This window comes from Carya illinoinensis, chromosome 13, assembly GCF_018687715.1.
Source record: "Carya illinoinensis cultivar Pawnee chromosome 13, C.illinoinensisPawnee_v1, whole genome shotgun sequence".
Taxonomy (NCBI): domain Eukaryota; kingdom Viridiplantae; phylum Streptophyta; class Magnoliopsida; order Fagales; family Juglandaceae; genus Carya; species Carya illinoinensis.
This window is the reverse complement of record NC_056764.1, coordinates 29,081,941-29,098,953: the sequence shown is the minus strand read 5'-3', so window position 1 is coordinate 29,098,953 and position 17,013 is coordinate 29,081,941. Positions and strand designations below refer to the sequence as shown.

General features: G+C 30.7%; 2 protein-coding genes across 4 annotated transcripts; both read right to left on the bottom strand.

Annotated features, from left to right (window-relative positions):
* Positions 1 to 3,817: 3,817 nt before the first annotated feature.
* On the bottom strand, positions 3,818 to 9,552 carry LOC122292998. 3 transcript variants are annotated; one of them, XM_043101596.1, is made up of 3 exons: positions 8,496 to 9,552; positions 5,817 to 5,877; positions 3,818 to 5,654 (listed from the first exon to the last, which is right to left on the bottom strand). In XM_043101596.1, exon 3 carries the CDS (start codon positions 5,644 to 5,646, stop codon positions 3,961 to 3,963), a length of 1,686 nt encoding a protein of 561 aa, XP_042957530.1. In that variant the 5' UTR covers positions 5,647 to 5,654; positions 5,817 to 5,877; positions 8,496 to 9,552; the 3' UTR covers positions 3,818 to 3,960. The 3 variants fall into 3 exon arrangements, with proteins under 3 accessions (XP_042957530.1, XP_042957529.1, XP_042957528.1); XM_043101595.1 differs by lacking the exon at positions 8,496 to 9,552 and adding an exon at positions 5,973 to 6,139; XM_043101594.1 differs by lacking the exon at positions 8,496 to 9,552 and adding an exon at positions 5,973 to 6,138 and having other exon boundaries at positions 3,818 to 5,877.
* Positions 9,553 to 11,603: 2,051 nt separating this feature from the next.
* LOC122291114 lies at positions 11,604 to 16,763 on the bottom strand. The gene is made up of 4 exons (XM_043098762.1): positions 16,613 to 16,763; positions 12,166 to 12,216; positions 11,954 to 12,072; positions 11,604 to 11,864 (listed from the first exon to the last, which is right to left on the bottom strand). The coding sequence occupies exons 1-4, from the start codon at positions 16,761 to 16,763 to the stop codon at positions 11,604 to 11,606; spliced, it is 582 nt and encodes a 193-aa protein (XP_042954696.1).
* Positions 16,764 to 17,013: the final 250 nt, after the last annotated feature.

Sequence of the window (17,013 nt, the reverse complement as noted above, 5' to 3'; positions counted from 1 at the left end):
TTTTCAAAATTTTGATGATTGATTTAGTACTGCTAGCTTGATTATTCATAGGAATGTATGCAATGCCACAAATGCAGAGAAAAAGTTTGATTTTTTTTAGAGTTTGCAGTAAATTTGATAAATCTAAATTAATATCAATTATAATTCTTTCTTGAAGATCATTTTTTTTAATGATATTGGTCATTAATGGAGTTGGTGTGATGACTATTGAGCAGTGTTGGTTATGGTTGTTGGTATGTAATTAATCTTAGCTAGGGTGGCCATAAAAATTCATTAATTAGGCTGTCATTTTCTCGTTTTGACAACGTCAAGAGCACCTGGGCACGCAAGAATCTAAGAATCTTCCATAATTTGGGCCATATCAGGCATACCATATTAATTTGGTCGTAAGTTTAATTACGGGTATTTCACTCGCATACAAGACAGCTCTTTCTGGGATATATGTTTGATTTTGGGATATAAATAAATTGTTTCCCATCCGATTATGCAATTTAGAATATTATAATTTTCCTTTTTCTGAAAAGATTTTGTTTGTTATGATTTTAAAACGGGATTTTACCCAGACTCTTGACATACTTTGATGATATTCTTTGTTCTATTAATATGCATTTCGATTTCCTGAATTAATTGGAATTTCTTCTTTTTCTAACAAGATTTTCATATTGTCAATCTGAATAGTATGAGAGTCTTATTTTTAATTTATGCATGTTTATGGTTATTTTGAGACGTTTCTTATCCTCTCGAATTCTTTAACACATCATTAATTGTGAGACTTATTATATGCATAAACATAATTAAAGTATTAATACTTTTCTCTCAAAAAAACTTATAAGTAAAACTTCCTACAACTCTTTGTATAATTATTTTACAACCAATTGCATAATTAAGCATTGCAAGCATGTCATTTTATTTAAAACAAATTTCAATTTTATAAAATTACTATTTTTTTAATATATAATTGTAATGAAGTTGTGAGTTAATTATATTTTATTTATAAAAAATTACATTCATCATCCTTGCATCATACACGACATGAGTTTTTAATTTTTAATTTTTTTCTTTTCCCAAAAAAAATTACCGCTCAATTGAATAGAAAAACTCAATTAGTTTAAAAAGAATAGAACAAAAAAAATTTAAAAATTTAAAATAAGTATAATATATAATGTGTGGAGATAACGAATAGAATAGCTCTTTGTTTATTATTATCAAAAGTAGGGGTGAATTCGGTCCGGTCCGGTCCGGTCCGAGGAGGTTTTACGGACCGGACCGGACATATTCGGTCCAGGGTTTTCCCACCCTGGACCGGACCGAACTTCATACGGTCCGGTCCGGTCCGGTCGGTCCGTTCGGTCCACCCTATGAGTTTTTTTTTTTTTTTTTTTAATGACATTTTGTTTAATACTTATGTAATTATATTGTGACATATTTAATATATATATACATATACTATACTATTATATATATTAGTAATACACTACTACTATTAGTAATAGTGATAATTATATATGTAACTATATCATGTAATAATAATAGTAATAATAGTAATATATGTAACTATATGTAATATTAATAACTAATACTATAACTAATAAATATATGTAATGATAGTGATAATATATGTAATATTATATTAAATAATAGTAATACTCTTATTACTAATATTCTATGTAGTTATAGTGATTTAATGCTAACATATTACATATTAAGTTAACTATACTAATACTATTATAAATTTACAAATATATGATATATTATAATTTATACTATAACTTTTATAATATGTTAATACATTAATATATATACTAGTACTATATTTTTTTTTGATCGGTTATACTAGTACTATATATTATAGTTAATAGTTATATATTAAAGAATATAGTAATATATTGATACTAAATATATATATAATATAGTTATAGACTTACAATGATTTAGTTATTATGAATTTATAATTAGTATAACTATATAATTGTATTAGTATTAGACTATTAGTAATTCAACTATTATATAAATAATAATTTTTTTTTTTTAATCTATTCGGTCCCTTAAAAATTGGACCGGGACCGGACCGGACTCATTCGGTCCGGTCCGGTCCGGTCCAAAAATGACCGGTCCGGTCGGTTTTTCCGGTCCGGACCGTTCGACTTTCGGCCCTAATCAAAAGAGTGGTGCTACTCTGCTACTTGAATAGTACCGCTCCATTTGACTGCTAGTATATTTGGATAATTTTATTTTTTGATTTTTTTCACATTTTTTAATATATTTAAATATTTTTTTTAAAATAAAAAATATATTAATACACTAAAAATTATTTTCTTAATTATTAAGTTAAAAAAATAATTTTTAAGTCAAATCGAGCGATAAAAAATAGGAGGCATAGTAAGTTTTTTCTAATCAAAATTTGACAACTTTTAAACCCAAGCCCAATGAGGCCCACCTCTTCTTGCAACTATTGTACTTTGTATGAACTAGTTCGGCTGAAGGGCTACTCCCTCTGTTTTGGGATCAAAATGGCACGTGATCATGAGATTTTATTAGCCCAATTAACAAAAAAATGAGAATTAAACATGTGAACTTGTTTCTCTTGACAAATAATCCCACGTAAGGGAAAAGACCGAGGCCATGTTTGGAAAATAAAAATAACTCATCTTATCTTATTTTAAAATTTATTATTATTTTTTTTCTAAACACCACTCAACAATAAAATATTTTTCAATTTTTTTTTATCTAATTACTACATTTTTTAAAAAATTTCAAACAAAACATAAAAAAAGATATAATCTTTTTAAATATCAAAACAAAAATAATATTAAAAAATAATATTCAAATAATTTTTTAACTTTATATAATAATTTTATTAAACTTTTTCCCTCTTATTTAATAAAAATTCAATAAAACATCTTACCCAAAATATTTTATTACTATTTATAATCGTTTTATTACTATTTATAATTTTTTTTTATCTCATCTCATTATTCAAATATATCATAAATAAAAAGCACATCAAGTGATTTGACTTTATAAAAATCTCATGAACAATTTTTACTACACCCTAAATTTAAGAAATAATTGAAAATATGGCAATTATGGACTGTTTAGTAAATTAATATATGTCGTGGGCTATTTATTATACATAAATGACTTCCTAATTAATTGTCACAATGACCAAAACATTTTACGTTTTTTGAAAAATAGTAAAATCCAAATTAAGTGGCAATAATTTATGATTGAAGGTGTAAAGCTTAATTTTAGACACTACAAGAAAAACGATCTTTTGCAACCAATTTATAGCAACGAAAAGACTATTAGCAATCAATTTTGGTTGCTAATAGTCTTTTCGTTGCAAATTGGTTGCTAATACTCTTTTCGTTACTATAAATTAGTCGTAAAAGACCGTTTTTCTTGTAGTGAGAATAGATGCAGTACTCGTTCGAAATTAGATAAAAGTTTCTTATAAATATTGATCAATGGATACCATATTACCATGCATCTATATATGTTAATTAATTAATAACCATTTATCCCAATTTAGTTATTTCAATTATAGAACTCATAGTTCCAAACATAATCATTACTTTCAAGCCTTCAAAAATAATAATAATAATAATAATAATCATTACTTTCAAATTAAATGCTTTAAAGTTTATCACCTCCATCAGGTTTTATAAACATGACTTTACTATTTTTATTATTTTCGATTCATATATAATCACCTCTATTTTTATTCAAATTTAAATAATAACTGCTAAAATGCCTAGAATCTGAACTGGCTAGTGTTTTAGAAATAACGAATGACAAATATATAATAACTAAAACCTTGGAAACCGATCCTATGGATCAACTACCTATATTTATTCAATACATGGAAAATAAAAACATCAATCCAAATCAATTAGCCACATTCAATACATGGAAAATAAAAATCTCACTAGCTATTTAATAGTCACTTCTTCAATTCTTTTACATCCCGTATTTTCTGAAACACCTCACACTCAAGTGAACAGTAAACCTGCACTGCTTACATTCTATGCCCATACCTTCAAAAGGTTCGTTGCAACCATCGCACGGAGGGGAGAACTGAGTCTTCCGAACAAAAGTGAGGAGATGTTGCTTATGAAGATTGGTTCTAAAAGTAGATCCATATTTAATGTATGGATACTCCCCAAGAATGCATTTGGGATGAGCAGCAAAATCGCATTCTCCACAATAATAAAACCATTGCTTTGGATTTCTTTCTTTCTCGCAAATAAAACAATAATATTCTCCAGAATCGTCTTCTACACTATAAGTAAGTTTGAGGAGACCATGTCTGTCATATTCATACTTAACTACGAGCGGAAGAATTGCACATCCAAAACACAAGGCAAAATTGCATTCAGGTTCGATGCATACAAATTTACCCTTGGTATTATTTGCACTATCGCAACCATTGCATATTTCATCATAAGGCCTTATAGCAAGGCGAAGGGAGTGTTGATGACCTTCATTTTTAATGATGTTGGGAATCAAAGAGCAATGAATGTCAAGATTGTAGTCACACTCATCACACCTGTACCAGAAGCCATGGCGCTGATGCTTACAAACGTTACAAATTAAGGTCCTACCAATGTATTTGTCAGGCAATGAGAGAGTGAGCCGGTGTCGGTGAAGGAAGTGTCGCTTCGTTATGGGTAGATTACGGCATCTATCATGGATGAATATGTTGCATTCCCCACTACATGTAGCACAACTGTAATATGAGCTCGAAATTGATTGCATACACACCTCACACAACTTGTCATCCTCGAGTTTCTTATCAGTGAGGACGAAGTTATGTCTCCCTACAAAGGGATGTTCTTCGAGAAGGTCCCGAGTTCTTTCATCCTCTTTTGGGCTGATCTCTTTGGTAACATTAGTTTCAGGATCAATCGAATCCATAGACGAGTACTGGATATATACACTCGAGTCTAAGTTGTCAAATTGCTGAAGCAAATTCCATTTTGCACATTTCAAGTGGGCCACGAAACCACATATTTTACAATAATAAGCCCCATATTTGGTGTTGACCGTTTTAAAACAGAGTTGGCAGAGTACTTGATCATCTTGCTCCTTGACTTGATTATCAAGACAAAATATAAGAGTGAGGAAGTGATGTTTGTGTGCTGCAATTTTAACGGTGCGTGCTAATCGAGCACAGTATATATCAACCAAGAGTTGACAGATGCTGCATACACGAGCATAGTTTCTGTGATCCACACCGCAAATATCACAAGTAAACTGAATCTGCTTCAAGATAGGAACGAATACGTGTTGGTGACCGTCCTCAGGACTGGATTGCCAGTTAGAAGCGCATTTTATGTCAAAGTTGAAGTCGCACTTATCGCAACAATAAAAGAAACAACTTTTGGAGGAAGACTTACAACAGCCCCCACAAACTCTATGCTTCGATGCTATGAGAACGAGAGGGTGGTTTGGGTGTACGGGGTGCTGTATCTCCCGTTGGAGTTCAGTACAAGATTTATGAAGGAAAAAGTGACAGTACTGAGAGCATTTGTAGGCGGCATCCGAGATGGGTTCGTCACACCCTGTGCAAACAATTACTTCATTCTCGCCAATACCTTCTATAAATACTAAGGGATGCTCGTGGCTGAAATGTTGGATCTCCATCCCTTTCTCTTTTAAGGGTTATTCCAGCCAGTTGGTTGGCCACGTATGATCAGATAAAAATAAAAGGGTTAAATTTAAATGGCTTCGGTTTGCTTATTACTGCAGGAAGATATTCTTCAGAAAAGGGAAAGAGATATAGAGAAGTAAAGTTGGAGGAGATGGTCTCTTACCTCAAGTTGTATGACTCCAAACGTAGATACCAAAAATCAAAAGAATCCTTTTCAAACAACCCTGCAATTCAAAGTACTAAATCAGCAATCAACTATTCCACAAAACAAAGGGTGAGATTAATTGGGTAGAAAGAAGGTGCAGATGTACAGTCTTACAAAGAGAAACTCGAGCCAGAGAAGCAAATAAATACAGCAAAAATATCGACGGTGAGATTTTTCCAAAAGAATTTTGAACTCTCTCTAGATCTGCGCTGTGAGGCAGTTGCTGCTAACGAGTTTTGTTTGTTGTGATGTCACTCCTTCATGGATTCTACTTCCTACTCTTTCCACCATACAAATGAACGTGTGGTTGTTATTAGTTTTGTTGACTTGATCTCTTTATTGTAAGTACTAGCCCTATGATCCATCTAACGGTGCTTATAATCGACGACTCTTTGCTTATAATTTTGATATTAATGATTTGAATTTAATAGGGCTTTAATCCTATGTGAGTGGATCTAGTTTACCATCTAATAGAAGGGCTGATGTTGGATTTTCTTGTCACGGAAAGCATCCTGCATGAAGCCATTCTTCAAGACATTTGAGGAGTTTACAGATCTCCAAGGGGAATCTGAACTCAGTTCTTCATGCACCTTAAAATTATAGAAAAACTAATCTTCGACTCGTATAATGCGCAGGAATAATTATTTGACTATTATGTATTTTTTTTCTCGTTTTTGCCACAAAAAAAAATAAAATAAAATGCAATAATACTTCATAATTTTGATGAATGGTTTTTTTTTTTTTTTTTTTTTTTTTTTTTTTTTTTTTTTATGGAGGTAATTTGTGTATCTTAATTGGTGGAAGTACAAAGAATTTAAAATAGAATATTTAAACGGTAAGGAATTAGTTAAGAATTAATAATTGCAATAAGATAAATAATTTATATATTTTTCTCTCTTTTGAAAAATAAATTAGAAAATGATAGAATAATTAAGCTGTGAAAAAGCAAAAAAGAAAAGTAATGGAAAATCATTAATCACTGTAAAATGACTTTCTTTTCACCTCTATTGTCCACAAACAGCATTTAATATACCAATGTTCACACATTGTGTCTACGTACATATCTTTGAGTTGTATATAAATGTTGACTCACAACTAACAATCTAGCACATTTAAATGTTGGCCCCTATAATTAATTTGCAAGACTTTTAATGTTGGCCTTATAATTATTTTGCAATACTTTAAAGTTGTCTATATGATTATTTTGCAAGACTTTAAGCCTAAATTTAACCGAATTTTTGTATTTTTTTAATAGTTTTTTTATTTAATGATTAAATAAGAATTTTTAAATAAATATTTGATATTTTTATTTTTAAAAATGTCTAAATAGTTTAAAAAATGGTGAAAGTAAAACTATAATGAATAAATAAATAAATAAATTTAACTGATCGGTATAGGATTTCATCCTCTGTGGACATAGCAACGTCATATATATATATATATATATACTAGTAAAGCATCACGTGCAATGCATGTGTGCCGAGTTGATGTTTTTCCTACGTCTCATAACTTTAACATTCTCGAGTTTAATTATAAACGAGCAGACTTTCATCTATATTTTAACACTTTCTTTTTACTGACAAGAAACATGACGCATATTATCATCAAAATATCCATAACTATAGCATAGAGCTTTCACATGAAACATATTTACAACTACACATAAATACTTTATACTTATACATTACAATAACTTAAAGTTAAAAAAAGAAAAGAAAAAGAAAGGTCTAAAACAATCGTCCTATCCTTTTCGGCACGATGTTGACAAATAATACATTAAGTTTATTTTGGCATAATCTTCCAGATTCATTCATGAATACGCCCAAAACTATCATCCATTCGCTATCTCAAATTTTGTTTGCAACATTTTTAATATATGTGAGATGTTCAAGTAACAATGAAAATATATAAAAAGGTAATGTGTTAAAAAAATAGTTTTGTTTCATCGATATTTTTGTTAACTGCAAACAGTTTTATTACTTTTTTTAACCACATTACAAATGACCAATTGCAAAAAAGTTTATTATAATTTTTTTAAAACTTTTTTAATAAGTTATTTCATTTCTCAAAGACACTATAAAAAATAACAAAAACGAAAAAACTAATTGATTTTCATAGTAAAATATTAATAATGACATATTATATTTTAAAAACATTGTCAAATTATAATTTAATTCTTTATGAAAATTTTTATTATACTACCTTGCCTATTATTATTACTCTTAATATTTAGAGTTAAATGTATATGTTATACATTAGTTATTTATAGAATAAACGTATAATATTTCAACGTAAAAAATCTAAACTACAGCACTAAGTTTTGTTTCGATATTGAAAGTATTTCTTTTAATTTTATTTTATCATTACAATTTTTTTAAATTCATACATAAAATAGAATAAACAATTTAATTTTTTTGATTTTTAAAATAATAATAATATTAAAAAATAATATTTTATTTAATTTTTAAATTTTATTTTAACTCTATCTTATCTTAACTCATTATCCAAAATAACACATAAGTATCAACTATTTGATTAGATTTTCCAAAGAGTAGTGCTCCGAGGATCTACTGAGAAGGCAAAAATTGTTTTTTTTGTTCCTCTATTTTTTCTTATTAGAATTCAACTGATTCTCACCTTATCTTTCTTTTCCTTCTGCAACGTGAAGTGAAGTAGTTGATTTTTATCAATTTAGCGGATGCGCTGGCTCAAAATCCTCAAGAAATTGGTAGTACTGCACCTTTGCTGATTTTGTCCTCTTCCTTCTATGCTATTGCTGCTCACATCTCTAATAGCCGACACTTGAACGACGGCAAAGAAATTCTTAGTAAAAGTAGATTACATCGGAAATTTCCCCCCTTTTTGAATCAAAAGTTAGCCAAAATCAATGGGAAGGCATGAAACTAATGATGGGGACCAACTCAAACACAAACAGAGATTGGAAAAAGAAGGATCAGCGCATGCACTGGATTGAGAAGATGCCAGAGTTGTGATCGCAACGGCTTCTCTTTGGAAACTTCACCGAACAATGTTCCTTAAAAAACTCTCGTGGTTACATACCAAAAAATGAAGAAGCAAATTAACCCCATATGAGAAAGCTCCCAACGGCATAAAACATCGTTAAACAAAACATCAAAGATGCTTCGTGTCATCGTTAAACAAAACATCAAAGATGCTTCGTGTCTAGCTTTTTTGAGTTTGCAAACAAGACTGAAATTGTATCAAGAAAATTCCAAACTCACAGCAAACCAAAATGTGATGATCCATATCCGGTTAAGCAAGAAATCAAGTATTGATAGAATTTAAAAAATCGACACTACTCGAAGAAGGATTTGACACACGATACCAATTCTTCGGTTTGGTCTTTTGATATGATTATGAGAGATATGGGTAAGGTTAGAAAAATATCTGTAAAATATATATATATATATATATAGAAAAGTTATAAACCACGCGGATATGGTCTGAAAGTGGTACCTTTTGAAGCCGAACTCCGCTAGCTTGTCTATGGTACTGTGAACTGCATCCGTTTTCCTTTCTCTAGCAGCATAGATTGGGAACTGCTGCAGTGTAACTCAGTTCACAATCTAAACTGTTTACATCTTTTATATTTATATATACATATATTTATATAACTAAGTGTTTACATCTTACATCCCAGAAGACCAACGAGAGAGAGAGAGAGAATTTGAGAAATGAGAGATAGGGGAAGAGAATTCGGTTCGAGGGGCAGACATCGAAGAGTGGGGTGGCTGGTTTGTGGCTCACAGGCGGTGGGTTGGTTGAGTAAAAATGCTCTGTTTTGAGTGTACAGAAATAGAGGTACGATGGCTGGTGGAACTCACTTGTGGTGGCTTTCGTGGGGTTAGGCAAACGGACTTAACGGAACAAGAAAATTTAACGGAAAATAAGAAAAACCGTTAGATAGCCACTTGTATAATATAGAGATATTCTTCTCCCTACTCTTTACAGCTTTCACTACTAAGTATTGGTCATCCCATCCGACTGACGGTGCTTAAAAATCCTTAAGCACCATTAGTTTGGCTGGTCAAGTCAAATCTAATTCTCTGTGCAATGTGCAGGAATAATTATTTAAGTTTTTAAGTTTTAATAAAAAATAATCTTGAATGCAATAATACCTTATAGTTCCATTGAAGAATGGTTGACTGAGATTCTTTAGGTAATAAATGGAGATAAGATACTCTTAAATAAAAAATAAAAGTTAAATAAAATATTATTAGAATATTATTTTTTAATATTATTATTATTTTGAGATTTGAAAAAATTAAATTATTTATTATATTTTATGTAAGAATTTAAAAAAATTATAATGATCAGATAGATTGAGAATATTTCTCAATCCAACTGACCTCTAATCATCCCCTCTCTGTTGCTCATTTGGTTAATAGATAAGATAAGATAAAATTTAGAAATTGAATGAAATATTATTATAATATAATTTTTAAGTATTATTTTTATTTTAAAATTTGAAAAAATTAAATTATTTAGAGTTTAAAATTTTTTTAATAATTATACGAAATGACCTCATCTCCAAAACCAAAGAAGGCCTTAATTCCTTTGACCGTATAGATCTTAGTTATGAAAAATTAAGTAATAATTTTTTCGTTGATTGTGTCATTAACTATTTATTTAGTTTTATGTTAAGAATTTATCATGTTGCAAAGTGTCTTATCTTCTAATCACCTTCCTGTTTGAGGAGGTCAGTTCGTCCCATCCAATGAATAACACTTGTATCCAAATCCATATCTTAACAAACATTAAAATTAAGAAAAAGTCTACTTATCATCTCTTACACTACATAACAAGATTTATTATTCTTAATTGGGGTGACCGTGAGAATACAAACAACTCAAAGTATAATATTTAAGAGGTACGAAAGTTAAATGGGCATGTAACCAAGAATTAATAGCTGCAACAAGATGAATGGTAATTTTTTTTTTTTTTTTGAAAAATATTTATAGAATAATAGAATAATTAAGTGGTTAGCAAGTAAAGAGACAAGTCTTCCAAAAAAAAAAAAAAAAGTAAAAGAGATGTAATGAGAAATCATTGACAACCATAAGATGAGTTTCTTTTTCTCTCATAATCATAACCATAATCGTCAACTATTTCATTTCTAACAAGCAAGGATTTGATTAACATTAGAGGACCCATTGCAAGATCTACAAATAAAATGAAGCCTCTTATGCACTTAAACAATGTGATATACACTAAAATAAAATAAAACGTTTAAACATGACTCTGCAGAACTACTTCGACTATAGTCTTTTCCTTAAAATAAGCAAAGCTTATCTATTTAATAACACAACTCCTCTTATGCACTAAGCTTTCTTGTTTGGATACATGAAGTCTTTCATTCTCATTATAACTTTTTCAAATTTTCATACAAAATATAATAAATAATTCTAATATTTTCAAATCTCAAAATAATAATAATATTAAAAAAATAATATTTTAACAATAATTTAGTCAACTTTTAACTTTTATCTCAACTTATCTCATCTCAACTTACTATCCAAATAACACCTAAGTGATTTATACAAAAATAATGTTTTAAATAATTAAGTTTATACAAAAATAAAACAAATCTTTTCAATGTGACCCAGCAAAACTTTGACCAATATGGCCTCGTAACAATGAAGTACAGATGCAATAGCGAACAAAGATGAAGGCAAATCCTCATATTATCACAGAATTTGTAACACTTCGCCATCTTGCATGCATTTAGCGGCGCTTCCTACCACCTCCCTTTGTTCCTCGATTCTTCTTTCCATCTCCCTTCTTTTTACCCTTAGTATCCACATGGATACTGGAATCATTGTTTCTAGATGAAGTCGTCGAACGTAACAAATGCTTTACATCTAGTATACCATTCCTAAAATGACCTTTACTTGCTTTCAGAACTCTGTCCTCAGGCTTGCGTCTCCAGAAAGATCTTTTAGCACTGTAACCATGCTTGCCTCCAAATTGCCCAAGAATCAATCGCTAAAAGGTACAATAGTTAGTGAAACTACAAAAACTGGTCCTAGTCAGAGGAACTAATGATACAAAGAACCATAAAAGAAATCAGTCACCTTTTTTAGCATTGTCTGCTCTCTTTCCTTTTGTTTCTTCATCATTGGTTGCGCAACACTAAGGGGTAGTCTCTGCTTCTTAGAAGGTCGTTTCAAGAGTAAGCACCAATTTAGGAAACCTTAAGATGATATAATATGACTACAGTATGTGAAATAGAAGTGATAGTAGGAAAATGGCATAGCATTCCTACCTTCCCACCTAGAGCAATTACCTTCTTGTTTTTCCATTTTCTTTTTCTCTTTCCATTTCACATGGGAGGAGCCTGGAAAATAGCATTACATTATACTAACAAGCTTAACTTTTCAGATTGAGTGTCCCATTTGAACCAATGTGGCAAAAACTGGAACACCTAATACTGATGATGCCCATATAGTAACATATCGAAGTGACCAATTGCAGACAACTCATTTTCTTTTCAGTAGTTTACACAGCCAAAACTGTCTTTGAAGAATAACAGACAGCAGTCTTAACCCGACTGCCAACACAAAATCAGCTATCTCCATGAATAAATGTAATCAATATTGGAAATATTATGCCATATTCACCATCGCAGCATGCTAAAACATCAAAATGATTCACTAAACTAACCATGATCAGCTTACAAAATCCTCTTCTAGAAAATTATGGTCATAAATAGAGGGAGGATCTCTTTGCATTAGGTTTGCACAAAATACAGCAGGATGGTAGGCTACAGGCTCTATGTTTAGCTTATCTAGATTGTTGAACTAGATATTCGAATGGGTAAGATATTTCTTTTTGTCCTTTTTGCTATCTTACTTGATAATGTAGTTTAAAGTTAAGGTTATTGCCATAAATCCTTTTTGTCCCAAACTTCATAGCATATATAATTCAATTTATATTCTCAAAGTTCCTTTTCAAAATGATGATAAAGGGAAGATAGGGAGTACTCATGTAACCAAAATAGCAGTTTGGAACCAGAGGCCAGTATATCAATGCCTGTAAAACGCAAGGCCATAAATCAACAATGACTTATGAATATCCCTCTCTGCCTTTTCTCCCTTAAATTGCTCACAACAAGTTTACCATATGGAACAACAATTAAAATACTCGAAGGATAGTTATAAAGGTCTTATAGCACTCAAAGAAGCTCCACCTTGACAGATCTGTGTAGGGAGACCAGAGCCACATCTGGGCCTATACTCCAAAAGTACTAGTCAATGGTACAATTGGGCCCTTATTAGAATAATTATAAAGAGTAAAAACTTCACCCTTTCAAGCAAGATGGGATCTCATACATCACCCACACTCATCATTTAGTATGAGATATCGCAATCTCCACCTTTTAAATTTACAACATCCTCATTGGGTCATTTCATCGTGAGTGGCACGACTCAAATCCCACACTTCTACTTGGGATAGGATCTGATACCATTTGCAGCGCCCCAAAAGAGGCTCAAACCACATTCGAGTCTATACTCCAAAAGGAATAATCAATGGTAACATTGGATCCTCATTAGAATCATTAGAAAGAGTAAGAACTTATCCATCACAAACAATATGAGATTTCATACACTACCTACACATTAGTCAATATAGGGTATTACAACTTGTATTCCCGTCAGCCTTTGAATAGAAAATCTTCCTTCATAACTTCTCATGGTCCAATCCAACAAGATCTGACAAGGATTTCTTGAAGTAATAACCATGAGATTTGACTCCAAAAAAACACATTGAGAAAGAGTTCTCAAAACTGAATTGTTGATGTTGTTTAATTTTTCAAGTCGTTTAGTCAAATTAATCCAGGAAAGTCAAAAGACAAGCCTAATCCCAGTTAGCTAAAATATTTTAGAGCTCCTCAAACCTTTAGCAATATAGATTCCATCAAATTAATTATACTAAAAAGCACATCCAATTGCAGTCCTTCCTAGACCATAAATATCGATTGAATGCCTTTATTCCCAACCATGTACTTTATGATCTCTCATAGTTCCCACCATATAAGCAATTTGAGCTCCACTCAAGGCAACCTACTTCATTAAGATTTTGCCCAACTACAGTAAATTTCCAGCGGTAGAGAAGACAGTCCACTGCCAACCCACTCACTACAGCTTTCTTTTTATTTATTTTTTTATTTTTTTTTAATTTTTTTAATTTTTTATAAGTAATGAAAGATTTTATTCCCAAGAAATATGCATAAGCCTAAGTACACATATATAACATGGGCATTACGCTTTATGATAAATTCATATGATAAAAATATGGCTCAATTAATTAAGATGTAATTTAATAGTTCTCTAAATTCTGCAAATGGAAGAATTCTGGAAATCGGATGCTAGGAAAGAAAGATAAATATTAGAGCTAGGACATCACTAATTGACTTATACCAATTTTAGTCAACGGGAGATAACCTAAAGTTCCGGTGATGCAAGGATACATGTTTAAGCAAACATTCAGCGCAGGAGTTTTTTCCCATCTAGTGCATATTTTTAAAGCATCAACGCAGAAAAATCAACCGCATAACTAAGAAACGTGATTTTTAATAATGGTGGAGCATCCACTACATGGGAAAAAATGGAAAATGGAAATATTGGAACTCTTTTCATGAGAACAATAGCACTGGGGTAAGAATGTAATAATTTTCCATAATTTGGGGGCAATTCATGATAGTAATTTGATCATAAGGTATATGCCATTCGCCTATAAGCTATATAAGCCGAGCTAGCTTCTCTATGCATATAACTTGTTCATGATATTTGAATGTATAGTCTTAAGCTTTATTTTGATTTTATGTCTGGTTATGGGTATTTAGAGTTTTTTGTCCACTCAAATACTCTCACATAATTTATTTTATTATATATATAAACAAAAAAGTATACTGAGTTTTATTATATACAGTCATTTTTACGTACTTTTTGCACACTTCACTGATGTGATTGATTAAAATAATCATTTTATATTAAAAAAAAGTAACGCGACCAGTCACATTAGTAAAATACATAAAAAAATACGTAAAAATCATTGTACATATAATTTTTCATATTTTTTTCTATAAGCTGGCTTGGCAGTTGTGCATATATATGGTTGGTGTGTTGATTAAAAAAATTAAATAAAAACTAAATAAATAAATAAAACTAACAAATAAATTTATCATGGATAATGATACACATATAGCTTTATTATAATATTTTTACAAACCATTTTACAATCAACTATTACAAATATGTCACTTTAATAAAAATAAATTTCAACTTTATAAAACTATCATTCGTTTAATATAGAATTATAATAAAACTCAAATTAATTATTTTTTATTTATTATTATAAAAATTTGACAATTTTCAGACCCAAGCCCAATAAGCCCACCTCTTTTTGGAACTATTATAGTTTGGGTGCCAACTTACTGCGACTGAAGGACAGCTGCCTTTGGGATCAAAAGCGCAAGTGATCATGAGATTTTACTGGCCCAATTAAAAAAAATGAACAGAACCCAGACAAGTAAATGAAAATTAAACACGTGAACTTGTTTCTCTACATAAGTGAAAAGATTAAAATAAAAATTACTTTGAATTTAAGATAAACTGGGCAAAATTATATTTGTTACTCACTGCTATTTCGACTTTCTTGGAATTGGAAAATTCGGAGTTTGGAATTATCTTATTCTATCTCATCTTATTTTTTCTCTAAATATTATTTAAATATAAATACTTTCAAACTAATTATTATAATTTTTTAAAAATAATCATTAAAAATTTTAAAAATTTTTAAACAAAAAACAAAAAGTAATTCAACTTTTTAAATCCTAAAACAAAAATAATATTTTAATTTTATAATATTTTTTATTCAACTTTCTCTCTTTCATTTTTCAAAACCCAATAAATATTTAACTCAAATTCTTATTTCATTTTATTTCATTGCTCAAGCATCCCAATAAATACTAATATCTTATTGTTGTCTAGGCATAGGGTGTAGATACGTGCCATCTCAACTTCTCATTGAAAATTCAAAGGAGAGAGTGACAGACAAGCTATATCTATTTTTGTATTCGAAATCCATGAGATTCTTGTTATTTTTAGTAGCATAGAACACCACTCACAGACTAGTACATGGTCACATGTGTTTGTGAACTTAGGCGTCGATACAAGCAATCCAGCACAAAGAAGACTGTATTCTTGGAGCAATCTTGGAAGGGGGAGACATGCAATTCAGAGTTGTTCAAATGTTATCCAATACCCAAGTGTCTCCTACGAAGGCTAATGCATCAGTGCAAAAAGGGAAGATTATAAAGTCATTTTCACGTGTGCAGAGGATGAGCCAAGATAAAAAGGGGAAACAAAAGAGACCAAACTGGTAATGTTGACTACTATTGTAATGGTGTAGTTAGGGTTTTATGGTGTTACTGGTATTATAAATCTTTTATTGTAATGGTCCAAAATGGGCACATTTTTGGAATTATAGTGTTTTGGTGACATTCCAATTGAGGGATTTTGATATGTATGGTGATATTATTATTAATCATTATTAACACACTAAATTGTTGGCACAAAATTCACTCTATAACATTTGTTACATACAACAACCTCAGTCAACACAACAAGTGATATCCAATACGACAATAAAATTCAAAACAACAACCACAGTCAATACACATCCAAAAAATTGCATTAACCAATCCTACACTATCATCAAGTTCTTGCGACCTTCATCACCATCATGGGACATTTTCTTGTAGATAACATCAATAACCAGAACAATTATAGTGACACCACATCTTATGCAGTTATTGTATTTCTTGCGCAAGTATTTAGATTTTTCCTTCTCCTTATACAATAACTCTTGAATATGTTCCATGTGCTCCCTCTCCAACACTAGGTTAGTCTCCAATTCTGTAGATTTTTCCTTCTCCTTATTGCATAACTCTTGGACTCCATGCGCTCCCTCTCCATCACTAAGTTAGCCTCCAATTCCAACTTCTCAATCTTCAACTCACGACTTCGGATCTGGAATCTATCTCGTATTTGGCCAACGACATCTCTGCACGTGGAGTAAAAATCATCATCTACCCAATAAAAAAATGTACAACAGCTGTCTCCGCCCCCAT